At 33.5% G+C, this 14,628-nt stretch overlaps 1 protein-coding gene across 1 annotated transcript; it reads right to left on the reverse strand.

The window, feature by feature from the left end:
- Positions 1–1,104: 1,104 nt before the first annotated feature.
- LOC110908604 (auxin-induced protein PCNT115) lies at positions 1,105–4,196 on the reverse strand. The gene is made up of 5 exons (XM_022153543.2): positions 3,814–4,196; positions 3,524–3,724; positions 1,947–2,119; positions 1,681–1,783; positions 1,105–1,563 (listed from the first exon to the last, which is right to left on the reverse strand). Exons 1-5 carry the CDS (start codon positions 4,123–4,125, stop codon positions 1,318–1,320), a joined length of 1,035 nt encoding a protein of 344 aa, XP_022009235.1. The 5' UTR covers positions 4,126–4,196; the 3' UTR covers positions 1,105–1,317.
- Between the last annotated feature and the right edge of the window lie 10,432 nt (positions 4,197–14,628).

The raw sequence follows: 14,628 nt of genomic DNA on the forward strand, positions 1-14,628 counted from the left end.
GAGGAGTCCAAATTCTTATATGTTTGAAAAAGATCAATGGCGGCCAAACTTTTACAAGTTGGGATTATTGGAGAGAATTTTTAAAGTTGGGATTATTATCGGCCAACTGGTGAAACTTAGGATTATTAAAATCCAATAACCCTAATCTAAACTATCAATCTCAAAATATCAATGGTGGAAAAATGGTTCCTACGGCTTTCACAACTAGGGGTGGTTTTCATTTTAGTCCATATATATATATATATATATATATATATATATATAGAAAAGTATAATGTACAATAGAGCTTATCGTACGCTCGTATGATATTGTGAAATCGCATGTTATAAAAAAACATGTTGGAAATCGCATGTTGGTATTTTTGATGAAATCGCATGTTGGTATATAAAGCAATTTCGCCTGTTGGTTTTTTTCAGCAAAATCGCTTGTTCATGAGTGAATTCGTACCAGATTGTACGGCAGGGATGATCGCGTACATTTTGTACGATAAGAGCCATTATACGTTAACCTGCATCTCTCTCTCTCTCTATATATATATATATAGGGAGCCGCTAGAATGAAAACCACCCCGAGTTGTAAGAACCGCGAGAACCACACCATCCGGGTCGCCGTTCACCATGATTTTTTTTACAACTAGATGTGTATATTATAAACACATCTGTAAAAAAAAAATTTAAATGCCCTCCCCGAGGGGGTAGTTTTTAACACCACAAGTTTGGTGAAAAAAAAAAAGAAAAATAAAAACACCAAACTTGTGGTGTAAAAAACTACCCCCTCGGGGGGGTTTAAATTTTTTTTTTTTACGGATGTGTTTATAATATATACATGTAGTTGTAAAAAAAAATCATGGTAAACGGCGACCCGGATAGTGTGGTTCTCGCGGTTCTTACAACTCGGTGTGGTTTTCATTCTAGCAGCCCCCTATATATATTTATTTATTTTTTGAACGGCTTCTTAGCTTAGTTATATGAATGACTTAATTAAAGCTCAGCACTTGTTGCTAGCAAACCAAATGATAATTTCTAGTGTTGTATATAAATAGAAATTTTTGTTCTTCGGAACACTACCGAGAACACATTCACAAATATGATGTACTAAACATATTCCAAAACAATTTTATTACTAAAAACACACAAGATATACAACAACATGAATGTTTCATGATATTTATTCACTATTTGACTTCGGAATAAAGGGGAGTACATATATGCAAAAGTTATCTCCATGATGACAAAGGCATGGACTCAACGTTTGAAAGAGCCAAGATTGTGGGAGGTAATCTACTACCCTTAAAAGCATCAACTGAAGCTATAGATTCAAGCTATAGATTCAAGCTCAACCATGTCATGCGGCGAGAGTTTAACGGATAAAGCTCCAATGTTCTCGTTAAAGTTCTCCATTTTTGAGGTGCCTGGGATGGGACTCAGGTCATCCCCTTGGTGAAGGACCCACGCTAATGCCAATTGAGATGAGGTGCACTTTTTCTTCTGTGCAATTTCATGAATCTTATCAAACAAGATCTGGTTGTGTTTAAAATTCTCTCCTTGTAATCTTGGAAAGGACTACAAAGATACATCAGAAATATTCAGAATCAAAACTGAATATGAGTCACAAACTACTTGTTAAATTATTAGTTAAAACTGTGTTAGTTTGTTTAATACATGTTGAATAACACAAACCTTCCTAAAATCTTCATCTGGCATGCGCTCAACCAACTTGGGACCAGCAGCTAAAAACCCGCTTCCGAGAGGACTATACGGAACAATTCCAATGCCTAACTCTCTGAAAATCATACATCAATAAATTGAATTGAAACATTACATGTATTATCTGCTGCTATAGATGGCTTCTTAAAAAACACAAAGTTTCAACAACAAAGATACACTAAAACTCATAACCAGTATCTTTTGAGAATTGGTTGTATACAATACCGGTCATGATTTACCTGCAAGTTGGAATTACTTCCTCTTCATGAACTCTAGTCCAAAGTGACCACTCTAATTGCACAGCTGTAATGGGATGAACAGCATGGGCTCTTCTAATGGTGGAAGGTGAAGCCTCTGATAGACCTATATACTTGATTTTACCCTCTTCAGCTAGTTTCTTGAGCTCTCCCATCTGCCAAAAAAAAAAAAAAAAACATTTTACTTCCTCCATGATACTTCTTGGAAAGGCATGTCATCCCTAAACATTTAAAACAATTTTTTTTTATTTTAAAAGATGGTTTATTGGGACATCTATAGGGACGACCTAGGCAACCTATAGGAACAAAAGTTGTGGATACCACAAGTCGTCGCTATAGGGTTAAAAGACCTATTGGAACGACGAGTCGTCCCTACAAGGTAAAAAAAATTGGTTTCCGCAGATGTTTTTTCTTGTAGTAGCTTCTAGTTTTGGAAGCCAATGGCTATTGATTTTCAAACAACTAATGTCTTGAATGTTTGTTGTTGCAAACTCTATGTTTTTTTACCACTCACATAGTCAGTCACATAGCCTATATACCACTCACATAGTCACATAGCATATATATATTTGTAAGTATTGTGTTAGATGAGATAGATTCATGGTGCTATTTAATTAAATTAATGTATATACATTTTCCCTATTTTTTATTGTAGTTTAGCTTGTAAATTTTGTGATGATTTTATCATCCAGTTCATCTGACTTTTCGGTTCGAATGTCTATAATCATCAGTTTCATTTTCATTTTCATTGATTTAATTTTTTTTCCATACCCATGTTCTAACTCGAGTTTTTTATCTTGCTATGCGATTCTGTGAATGATTGATATGTTTCTGTTATGTGGAAATCCTTTGCTGTAATTCAGTATTGATTGCTAATGGATTGAATATCGGACTTTAGTTTTGAACAAAATAATAAGCATCTGAACAAAAAAATTCAAAGGTCATGTAGTTTGATTAAGTACACTAGAAGTGATGATGATGATGTGGGTGAATATAAAAATATGCTTTGGGTCTATTGTGGTGGTGGATGATGGTATTTGTGGTGGTGGTGGAGGTGGATGATGAGGCGGTAGTTAGAGACAGGATGGGCTATGATGGTGTTGCGGGTGGTAGTAAAAGAGAGGAGGGGCTACGGTGGTGTTGTGGAGGTGATATTGTAATGAACAACGGTGGTGGTGGTGGTGATGATGATGGTGGTGGTGGTGGTGGCGGAGGTGGTGAGTGGTGGTGGTGGTGGGGATGATGATGGTGGTGGTGGATGATTGTAGTAATAATAAAACCACAGGTCCGCATACCCTAATAGAAAAAGGGTATAATAGTCATTTACGCGCTTTCTAGATGGCCAAATAAACAAACGGTCATCTGACGGAGGAAGGCACTATGTGATGAAATGTAGGCACAGTGAGTTAAAGAGCAAAAACTGGAAGACAGGGTTTTGTTATGCAATCGTCAAACCACATGGAGGCAAATTGTAGTTTACTCTTTAAGAAATAAGCATGTGCAAGTTAGCATATGCAGTGCAATCGAAGAGAAACATCTTGAAATAGTAAAATACTAACCGTGATCTCGATTGGAACACGAGAGTCAACGCGATGGACATAATACAAATCAATGTAATCAACATCAAGTCGTTTTAAACTAGCTTCACAACAAGCCCTAACATACTCTGGATCACCACGTATATCGCAGTCTCCCTCCAACGACTTAACCCCAAATTTAGTTGCCAATTGCACATTTCCTCTTTCCAATCCCTTCAACGCCTGAATCACCAAAGAAAATGATAAAAGAAAACAACACGAAAACGACATATATAAATACTAGTGATTGACCGAAGGAACATAATATAAACCTTGCCAATGAAGATTTCGTTAGTTTGAGGTCCGTAGAAGTCAGAGGTATCGAGATGAGTGACGCCTGAGTTGATCGCATGGTGGATGAGTTTGATCATGTCTTCCTTGGGCTTGGCCGGTCCAAAGCCACTATTGGTCATATTCATGCATCCTAATCCGAGAGCTGATACCTCCATACCTTGTGATCCAAGTTTAATCCTTCTCACACCACCTGCCATTTTATGTCCGATGGATTGAAACTTGAAACCGTAATCAAGACTACTGATTGTTACTAAAACTGATTCTATAGAAGGAATATATATGGCCTCCATAGCATTAGCAATACATATAAGTCAACAAAGGATTGGTAATAAATTAATAAACCCATGCATCATCATTCATGTGTCTGTTTGTTTTTGTGACACATCTAACATATAATAAAAGAATTCAAACAATTTTATATGTCATTCTTTTCTTCAACCTCAAAAATTTTATTTATATTTGTTTAAAAAATTTCTTTTAATATTAATTATATTATATATATATTGTTAGTGAAGGATGATGAATAGTAATTTTAATTTTATAATAATATATAGCTTTTTATTATTTTTTATTTTTAATAACATATTGAGTAAACCTCAATTTTCGTCCACATGGTTTGCTGATTTTAACACTTTCAGTCCAATAGTTTATAAATTACATTTATCATCCATTAGTTTGCTGATTTTAACAGTTTCAGTCCACACTAGTGTTAAATTTTAACAGTTTCAGTCCACATCAGTGTTAGTGGTGTGGATTGAAACTGTTAAAATCAGGAAACTAATGGATTGAAACTGTTAAAATCAGCAAACTAATGGATGATAAATGCAATGTTTAAATTATTGGACTGGAAGTGTTAAAATTAGCAAACCACAGGGACGAAAATTGAAGTTTACTCTAATATATTTTTAACTATTTTCCCCTTTTTAAAACCATATATTTCCTATACATTTTCTTAATAATTCTCTTTTCTTTTTTAGAACATATATTATCGATTAATTTGATACTTCTTTAATATTATACGTTTATAACTTTTTCTTAAAACTTAAGTACATAATTATGATTGATTTTTTCCCGGACATTCTGTTATAAGTTTTGTTAAAAACGAAATTGAACTTATAATAAAGTATTTATTTGGTATCATAAAACAGCACGATGATAAACTAAACCGTTATAATGGTTATCTTTCTAAACAACATGCTTTATTTTCAAATCATGTTTGTTTACATTATCATTGCTCGGTTTCGCCGCAACGCGCGACGACAAAAAAACTAGTATTAATTAATAACCAATATATAGATATCACTTTTTTTATCCTTATCTTTATCTAAAATTAATAAATAACTTCAATTGGCAATTTAGATCTTTTGTTTTTTTACTTTTAATACAAAGTTTTTCATCTTTTGCAATTTAATCCTAACTCTTTTTTATTTTCAATTTTGGTCCACCATATTTTTCATCTTTCCCAAGATTTTCGTTTCGTTCTAAATTTTGTGTGTTGACGCACCGCAACGTGCGTGTGGGGTTCAACATTTTTTCCTACTTTTTTCCCGTTCGACTGGCCCGTTGCGTCACATCTATTTTTCTGCGTTTGACAAGTTCGTCCAACACGCGGGCCCTGGATGGACTTAGTTATTTTTTTCTATGTTTTACGTTTTGGTTTAATTTCTCAGCAACGAGCGTGCGTGATTCAAAGATTTTACATCTGATTTTCGCTTAGCGTTATTTTTTCCTGTTTTTTTATTTATTTTGTTCTTACGAGTTTTTCGATGTTGGTGGTCGCTAACAATGGTATAGTATTGCTACTACTTAACACAGTTTTATGACAACCGCTGCAACACAGTGGCTTAATACTAGTTGCTAATAAATTACTAAACACACACATCATCATTCATGTCATATGTCTTATTTGTTGAAATGTGTATATCTTATTTGTTGAAATGTGTATTTTTTTTTCCTGAAATTGTAATGATACATGCCACAGATGGGGACTGGGTCCTATAAGAAAACCGGCCCTCCTGGTCATTTTCTTTCAATAAATATATTATGTGATTTCCAATATTTATTATTGTATTTTAAAGTTTTGAGTTGGCACAATAATTTATATGTCACATGAAATAATTCCTTGATGTTATGAAAAAGCCTGATAGCAAAAAAAAAAAAAAAAAAAAAAAAAAAAAAAAAAAAAAAAAAACATAGAAAGAGATATTAGGAGAGAAAGAGAGGTTTATTATTAATGGTGTGTTTTTTATAATAGAACTAGTTGATGCCCCGTCCGCGTTGTGGGGCGATGGTTGAATAATTCTCAATCAATTAAAAAAACACTACTATAGTTTTGCTAGGAAAAAAACTACAACAATGATAAGACCGTAATTTTCAGCTCAGGTCAAAACTGTAATTTTTCAGGACTAATGAGCGAGTGTTAGGCGGCTCCTTGACACGAAAAAAAAAAAAAATTAAATGAAGTCAACCAATTAAAACAAAAACTTTTATAGTTTTGCAAAAAAAAAGCTAAGACGATGAGAAAAAACGTAATTTTGAACTGACGGCGAGATCATAATTTTAATTCAGGGATGAAATTGTAAATTAAAAGAACCAACGGGGGAGTGCCAGGCAGCTGCCGGCATGACTGCAATTTTACACTGGGGCAAATTTGTAATTTAATCAGGAAAACAAACAAAAACGATGGAGAAAATGTAAATTTAAGTTGAGGGGAAAATCGTAAATTGGTCGTCAGGAAAAAAACTAATGGCAAAACTGCAAATTTAAACGGGGCAAAATCGTAAATTGTAACCGAGGACAAAATTGAAATGTTTAGCTGGGAGCAAAAGCGTACATTTATTTTTAAGTGAGGGGTAAAAACATAATTTTTAACTGATGGAAAAATTGTAATTTTAAGGAAAAAAACCTAATGGCAAAAGTGTAAATTTAAACGGAGCAAAATCATAATTTTGAACCGAGGACAAAATTGAAATTTTAGTTGGGAGCAAAAGCGCAAATTTATTTTTAAAGGGTGGTAAAAACATAGTTTTATATTAATGGCAAAATCGTAATTTTAAAACGGGATAAAATCGTAACTTTATTGGGCCAATAAAGGAGTGCCAGGCAGCTGCCTGGCACTATTAAGGTTGCCGCCCGTTTCAACCAATTAGGGGCATGTACTATTACCCTCATGGGGTTTGTATGTATTGAATTAGGTTACAACTTCGTGTATTACACGGGTTGAATAAATAAATTTTATATACTAAATAATAAAACAATATATATATATTTAAAAACCTCCTTTATTGCACGGGTTGAATAAATGTAATTTTATATATTAAATAATAAAAAAGTTATATATATAAGAACCATATTGTACGGATTGAATAAATGTAATTTTATATACCAAATAATAAAAAAAAATTATATCTTTAAAACCACGTGTACTACCCTGGTTGAATAAATGTAATATTGTTTACCAAATAATTAAAAAAACGTATATCTTTAAAAATCTTCGTGTATTACATGGCTTGAATAAATATGATTTTATATACGAAATAATAAGAAACTTATATTTAAAAAAACTAATGGATATACTCGGTACGCAATTGATATGGTGATTGCGGAAATGATTATTGAAAAGAAGATACAGTGGTGGTCAAACATGTTATTCAAGAAGCAAATAAGCAACCATTTGAGTGATAAAATATAAGTTTATTTAAAAAAACTCGTGATAAATCTAATTTTATATATAAACTAATATTGAAAGTTATATACAATTTGTTTAAAAATTATGTAATAAAATCGATATAATAATTTTTTAATAATGAAAATAAAAATAAATAATATATTAATACATAGTTTGGTTTTGGTGATAATTAATTTGGTTATTTAAAAATATCTTACATTAACAATTTAAATTTAAGTATAATATTTTATTAGAAAAATAGAACTATTCTATTCGACATTTAAAGTACGATAAGATTTAATATTAATTTTTATTTATTTAGTAATATAAGATAAAAAAAAATATAATTGAATAGTTAGGAGGTTGTATGATGATAAATGGGTTAACTTTATTATAATGTCATATGTTTTTAGTTATATATTTTTAGAATTATTTTTAAAAAAAAATTAAGACTTTGTTATTATTAGTAAAATCAATGATTTCATGTTTGTAATTTTCTTTGGTATTATTTTATTAAAAAGTGCATATTATACATGTAATTATATTGTGCCTTAAGTTATTGATGTCATCCAAAATGTTTTTTGATTTTATGTCTAGCATTATATATACTATGGTAAAAGTTTAACATTTATTAGAGATAATTATATCATCGTAAACAATAAGAGTAAATTTGTATATTACATATAAAAAGTAGGTTTTCGTCATATGATATAGAAAATCAAATAAATATTATTATAAATGAAAAGTATTCATTAAATTTAAAATAAACAATAATTATCTATAGTTAAGTAGAAAAGATTAAACAAAATAATATTTAGTAGAAGAGTTATCTATAATTAATTAGAAGAGATTAAGTTAAATCATAATTAGAGTAAGTTGCCAAAATCGTCCCTGAGGTTTAAGTATGTTTGTCATTTTCATTCTAAACAACTTTTTGTAGTTGTTTTGGATGCAAATGACAAACATGCCCAAACCTCAGGGTTATTAAACTAAATAATATATACTAGGAGGGTTATCTATAATTAATCCTAAACCTCTAATAATTATCCATAAGATATTAAACTAATTAATATATAGTAGGAGAGGTATCTATAATTAATTAGAAGAGATTAAACTAAAATAATAATTATTCATAAAACATGGCCTAATATGATGACAAGCGTCCCACAAATGGTTTCTTTTATTATATAGTATAGATACATTGACTATTTATAGGGGGATAAATTTGGAGAACAAGTTGGTTTATATTAGAAGTTGATAATCTAAATATAATTCTTTATAACACTCCCCCTGATTATCAACTTCATACACTTGATGCTGCCTCAATAAAAACCTTGTCAGCAAAACCTAGTGGGACAAAACCTTGGCCAAGGGAAAAAGAGTGCGGCGCGTATTATCTCCCCCAATAATGATCACTTAAGCTCCTTGAATCAACGCATCCCAATCCCATGAACTAATTTCTTGAATGTTGAGGTCGGAAGTGATTTAATGAACAAGTCTGCCAAATTTTCGCTGGAATGGATTTGCTGGACAATGATATCTCCACTATTTTGTAGATCATGTGTAAAAAAAACTTTGGCAAAATGTGCTTTGTTCTATCACCTTTGATGTATCCTTCCCTATGTTGAGCAATACATGCTGCGTTGTCTTCATGTAAGATTATCGGTCCTTCATCTCCCAAAGAAATACCACAAGTTTCACGAATGTGTTGTATTACAGTCATTAACCAAATGCATTCTCGACTAGCTTCATGTATCGCCAATATTTCTGCATGATTACATGATGTGGCTGTGATTGTCTGCTTTACCGAACACCATGAAATTGCAGTACCTCCACTTGTAAATAAATATCCAGTTTGAGATCGCCTAGTGTGTGGATCAGACAAATACCTTGCATCTGCAAAACCAACCAAACTTGTTTTGGATTGATTTGTAAAATACAAACCCATATCTTTTGTATCTTGAAGGTATCTAAATATTTGTTTTACCCCATTCCAATGTCTCTTTGTCGGGCATGAACTATATATTGCTAATAAATTTAAAGTAAATGATATACCAGGTCATGTATGGCTAGCAAGAAACATTAGTGCACCAATTGCACTTAAATATGGTACTTCTGGACCAAGGATTTCCTCTCCTTCTTTGGGAGGTCGGAATGGGTCTTTTTCCACATCAAGCGGCCTTACAACCATTGGAGGACTCAATGGATGTGATTTTTCCATATAAAATCTTTTTAGTAGTTTCTCTATGTAAGTTTCTTGATGCACAAGGATTCCACCCTTAAGGTGTTCAATTTGTAATCCAAGACAAAACTTTGTCTTTCCAAGGTCTTTCATTTCAAATTCTCTTTTCAATTATTCAACTGCCTTTTGAAGCTGCCCTGGAGTTCCAGTTATATTTATGCCATCAACATATACGACAATTATAACATATTCAGATCTTGACCTTTTTATAAAAATACACGGTCATACAGAATCATTTTTATAGCATTCTTTCGACAAATACTCACTAAGGCGATTATACCACATACGCTCAGATTTTTTTAGCCCATATAATGATTTGTTTAATTCAATGGAAAGATGTTCTCGAGAACTAGATTTACATGAGTTTGGCAATTTAAATCCTTTAGGAAGTTTCATGTAAATATCAGTATCAAGTGAGCCATAGAGGTAGGCTGTCACAACATCCATCGGACGCAAATCGATCCCTCCTTGTATTACCAGACTAATAAGATAACGAAAAGTTGTCGCATCCACCACTGGAGAATATGTCTACTCATAATCAATTCCAGGTCTTTGCGAAAATCCTTGTGCTACTAATCTTGCCTTGTATCGTACAATTTCATTTTTCTCATTATGTTTTTGCACAAAGACCCATCTATATCCAACAGGCTTTACACCTTCAGGTGTATGGGCCATAGGTCCAAACACTTCTCGTTTATTTAGGGAATTCAATTATGACTCTATCGCGTCTTTCCATTTTAACCAATCATTTCTTTGTTTATATTCCTCAATTGATTTTGGTTATTGATCCTCATTGTTTTCCATTACTTGTAGCGCTACATTATATGAAAAACTATCATCGACGTCGATTTCGCTTCGGTTCCAAACCTTTCTAGACATGATATAATTAATTGAGATATCTTCGTTTTTAGGTACCTGAGGTTCTTCTAGAACCATCATGTCTAGTGTCTCTTCTGGAGACTCATTTTCTTGTTGTCTTATTGTTACCTCGACTTGACCATCTACATTATTTGCTCCTTTTTTCTTTCGAGGATTTTTATCTTTAGAACCGATTGGTCTACCACGTTTTAAGCGTGTATTAGACTCATTACCAACATGTGGTTATCCTTGTAGGACACTTATTTTTACTGGAGCATTAACGAATGGTATATGTGACTTAGTCACTCTCTTTGGGTCAGTGAATGCGTCTGGTAATTGATTTGCTAATCCTTGTAAATGAATTATCCTTTGAACTTCTAGTTCACATTGTTTAGTTCGAGGATCAAGATAAGATAATGATAATTCATTCCAAATAATACTATTATCCACCTGCTTGTTGTCTCCCCATAATGTTGGGAATGTAGATTCAACAAAATGACAATCACTAAATCGAGTTGTAAATAAGTCATTCGTTGTAGGTTCTAAATACTTAATAATCGATGGTGATTCATACCCAACATATATTCCTAACCTACTTTGAGGCCCCATCTGTGTGCGTTGTGGTGGAGCGATTGGAACATATACAGCACAACCAAAAATCCTTAGATGGGAAATATTTAGTTCTTGACCAAGAACCAACTTTAATGGGGAGGAAGTATGATAACTCATTGGCCTGATGCGAATTAGTGTGGTTCATGTAAAATTGCATGTCCCCAAGCAGATGCTGGTAGTTTTGATTTCATAATCATTGGTCTTGCAACCATATTAAATCGCTTGATAAGCAATTCAGCAAGCCCATTTTGTGTATGTACATGAGGTACAGGATGCTCTACAATTATCCCGATAGACATGCAATAATCATGAAATGTTTAGTATGTAAATTCACCAGCAATGTCTAATCGAATTTTCTTGATGGGGTAATCGGGAAAATGTGCTCTTAGCCTTATTAACTGAGTAAGCAGTCGTGCAAATGCCATATTACGACTTGATTGCACACGTGTGACCATCTAGTTGATGCATCAATTAAGACCATAAATTATGTAAATGGTCCACTAGAAGGATGTATAGGTCCACAAATATCCCCATGTATTCTTTCCAAAAAAATCAGGGATTCAGTCCCCACCTTCATTGGTGATGGGCGAGTAATCAACTTCCCTTGTGAACATGCAACACATATAATATCCTTGGATTGAAGAATCTTCTGGTTCTTCAAAGAATGCCCAAATAAATTTTCTATAATTTTTCGCATCATTGTTGATCCGGATGGCCTAACCGGTCATGCCATATGATAAAATTTTCTTGGTCTATAAACTTTTTGTTTATGACTACATTTGATTCGATTGCATTAATTTTAGTATAATACAAACCAGAGGCAAGTGCGGGCAACTTTTCTAACACATGCTTTTTACCCAAACTGATATTTGTGATATGAAGGTACTCATCATGTCCCTTAAATGTATTCTCAAGATGATATCCGTTTAAACGAACATCTTTAAAACTTATTAGATTTGTTTGAGACATTGGGGAAAATAACGCATTGGTTATTTTAAATGGTGTTCCACCTGGCCAGTGGCAGACCTAAGATTTTTTTTCAATGGGGTCCATTTTTTCTGTGTTTAAAATTTTCATAACAAAACGTTAAAATTTTTGGGTCGGTCCTTGTTCGGGTCGGGTCATAGGGAGGTTTGAACTAGATTTAAAAAAAAAACAAGAAAAATGAGGTATATAAGGATTGAACCCATGACCTCTTGTTGATAAAGAGAGGGGTTTACCACTACATCAGGTTTCCTTTCCTTTCTATGGTGTCCACCTAATTGTATTTATGGGGTCCTAATACAATTTAATATACCAAATCTACTAATTTTTTTAAAATCATTGGGTTCCGGGGACCCCGACCCACTCTATGTGGCTCCGCCCCTGCACCTGGAAACACTATATAAGCTTCTCCAAAGCCTTCAAATAATTTTGATTTACCAGATATAGTACCAACATTTGCCTTTTTCATGGCTTAAGTAGAGAAATAATTCTTTTTCTTAAGAATTGTAAGCGTTGATGCGCTGTCTATTAGACATATATATTCTCCATTAATATGGATCTTAGTTAAACACTCCATATGCTTCAAAACTGTTGGGATTGAACCCTACCAAAGGAACAATTGATAAAGCCAAAACTGGATCAGATCAGTGGATTCAGAATAAGCAATTGTTTGCATCAGTCTTCCTCCTTGAAAGTGGCCTAACATCTGATGACTTCTATCTACTGCCCCTCTACAACAACTGTTGATCTTCAACAACTGATAAAGACCTAAAGACTGTTGAAGATGAAACACTGATGCTCAATCTACTGTCATGGTTCAAGCACTGCTGAAGACACAAAGCACTACTAGGAGTATAACAGTGGAATGAGAAGCATTAGTTTAGCTTATTTCTTTGTATTGATGTAATCAGTAGTTTGTAATAGCAGTAGTTGTATAGGTCAGTGGTTACAGGTTGTTAGAAGGTTAGATGTCACTTTCATGGTGACGGCAGCAAAGATGCCACAGTGGTTTGTTCTGTACTATAAATAGAACAGTACCCTGTACTGTTCTATTAGCTCTCTTAATCACAAGTCATTCTGTACGAACATTCTCTGTGAGCTCAGGCTGAGGGGGAGATTGTATGCATTCATGCAAGTGTAATTGAAGATTGTAATAAATATAATCATTCGATTCTCTGTTAAACATGTTTTTTGAAAGCAATTCTCTCATTTGATTGTGTGTTGAAAGTTTGTTTCATTTAATTCCACTGCAATTGTTCTTGTTCATCTTCATTATTATCAAATAAGCACAATCATAAGAAACTCAGATCCTAACAATTGGTATCAGAGCGAGGACAGTCAAATTTGATCTAGCAATCATTTTGACGTAAAAAGTTCAGCTCAAAATCGTTGATACTTTTAATTGTTCATTTCGTTGAAAAACAGAGTAAGTACTAATCACGTACAAAGTTGATTATTCAGTACCTGAAAAACAACCAGAATGACATCACATTCAAAGGATGTTAATAACAACAATGGTTCACTCTTCAAACCACCTATGTTGAAGAGATCTGAATACAACATCTGGGAGCGAAGGATGGGTCACATCCTAGCTCAACAGAACAACGGATGTTGGAAGTCGGTTATCTTTGGACCACATGTTCCAATGGTGCCAAGTGCTGAGGATCTAAAGGTCATGGTTCCTAAGAAAATAGAGAACTATACTGAACAGGATTTTCAGAAAATTGAACTAGATGCCAAGGCATTTAGCATCGTTGCATCCGCACTACCTAATGAGATCTATGATGGGCTGTTACACTGTAACAGTGCCAAGGAATCGTGGGATGCATTGAAGGAATAGTATGGGGGACTGAAGAAGTGATTGAAAACAACAGGGAAATTTTAAACCAACAGTATGAAACCTTTTGTCACATTAAGGGTGAATCATTAACACAACAGTTTGAGCGATTCAGTTGTCTCATAAGTGAACTAAAACTTGTTAAGGTTGAATTTGCTAATGCAACACAAAATAGCAGGTTTCTTAGGTCATTTCCTGATAAGTGGGACACAATTGCTTTTGTAACCAGGAATTCTGTTGGGTTCAAAGATCTGACCCTAACCCAGTTTCATGGTAGACTCCTAACCTATGAAAGGGAGTTGAACCAGAAAAAGAAGTTACAAGAGTCTGGAAAAGTTGCAGAAGACTATTCATTTGGCAACATAGCTCTTTGGGTCAGGAAGAATCTGGTAGTAGTAAGGATCAGGGTTATGATCATTACATTGACATAACAGCTGGTGGAGCTTTCAATAACTCTGATTCTTACTCATCCAATTATGCTTTTACAGCTAATGGAGAAAACCAGAATTTTGATAATCTGTGTTTTAAACTCAATGATCTACAGCATTTTGATCCAACTGATTTAGAGGAAATGGACATATTACACCAACTTG

This window comes from Helianthus annuus, chromosome 14 (genome assembly GCF_002127325.2).
Source record: "Helianthus annuus cultivar XRQ/B chromosome 14, HanXRQr2.0-SUNRISE, whole genome shotgun sequence".
Lineage (NCBI taxonomy): Eukaryota > Viridiplantae > Streptophyta > Magnoliopsida > Asterales > Asteraceae > Helianthus > Helianthus annuus.

Coding starts and splice junctions, on each gene's coding strand:
- LOC110908604 (XM_022153543.2), bottom strand. CDS start 4,125: ATGGAGGCCATATATATTCCTTCTATAGAATCAGTTTTAGTAACAATC. Junction 3,725..3,813: donor ACGAAATCTTCATTGGCAAG/GTTTATATTATG, acceptor TTGGTGATTCAG/GCGTTGAAGGGATTGGAAAG. Junction 2,120..3,523: donor GTGTTCCAATCGAGATCACG/GTTAGTATTTTA, acceptor TTTTTTTGGCAG/ATGGGAGAGCTCAAGAAACT.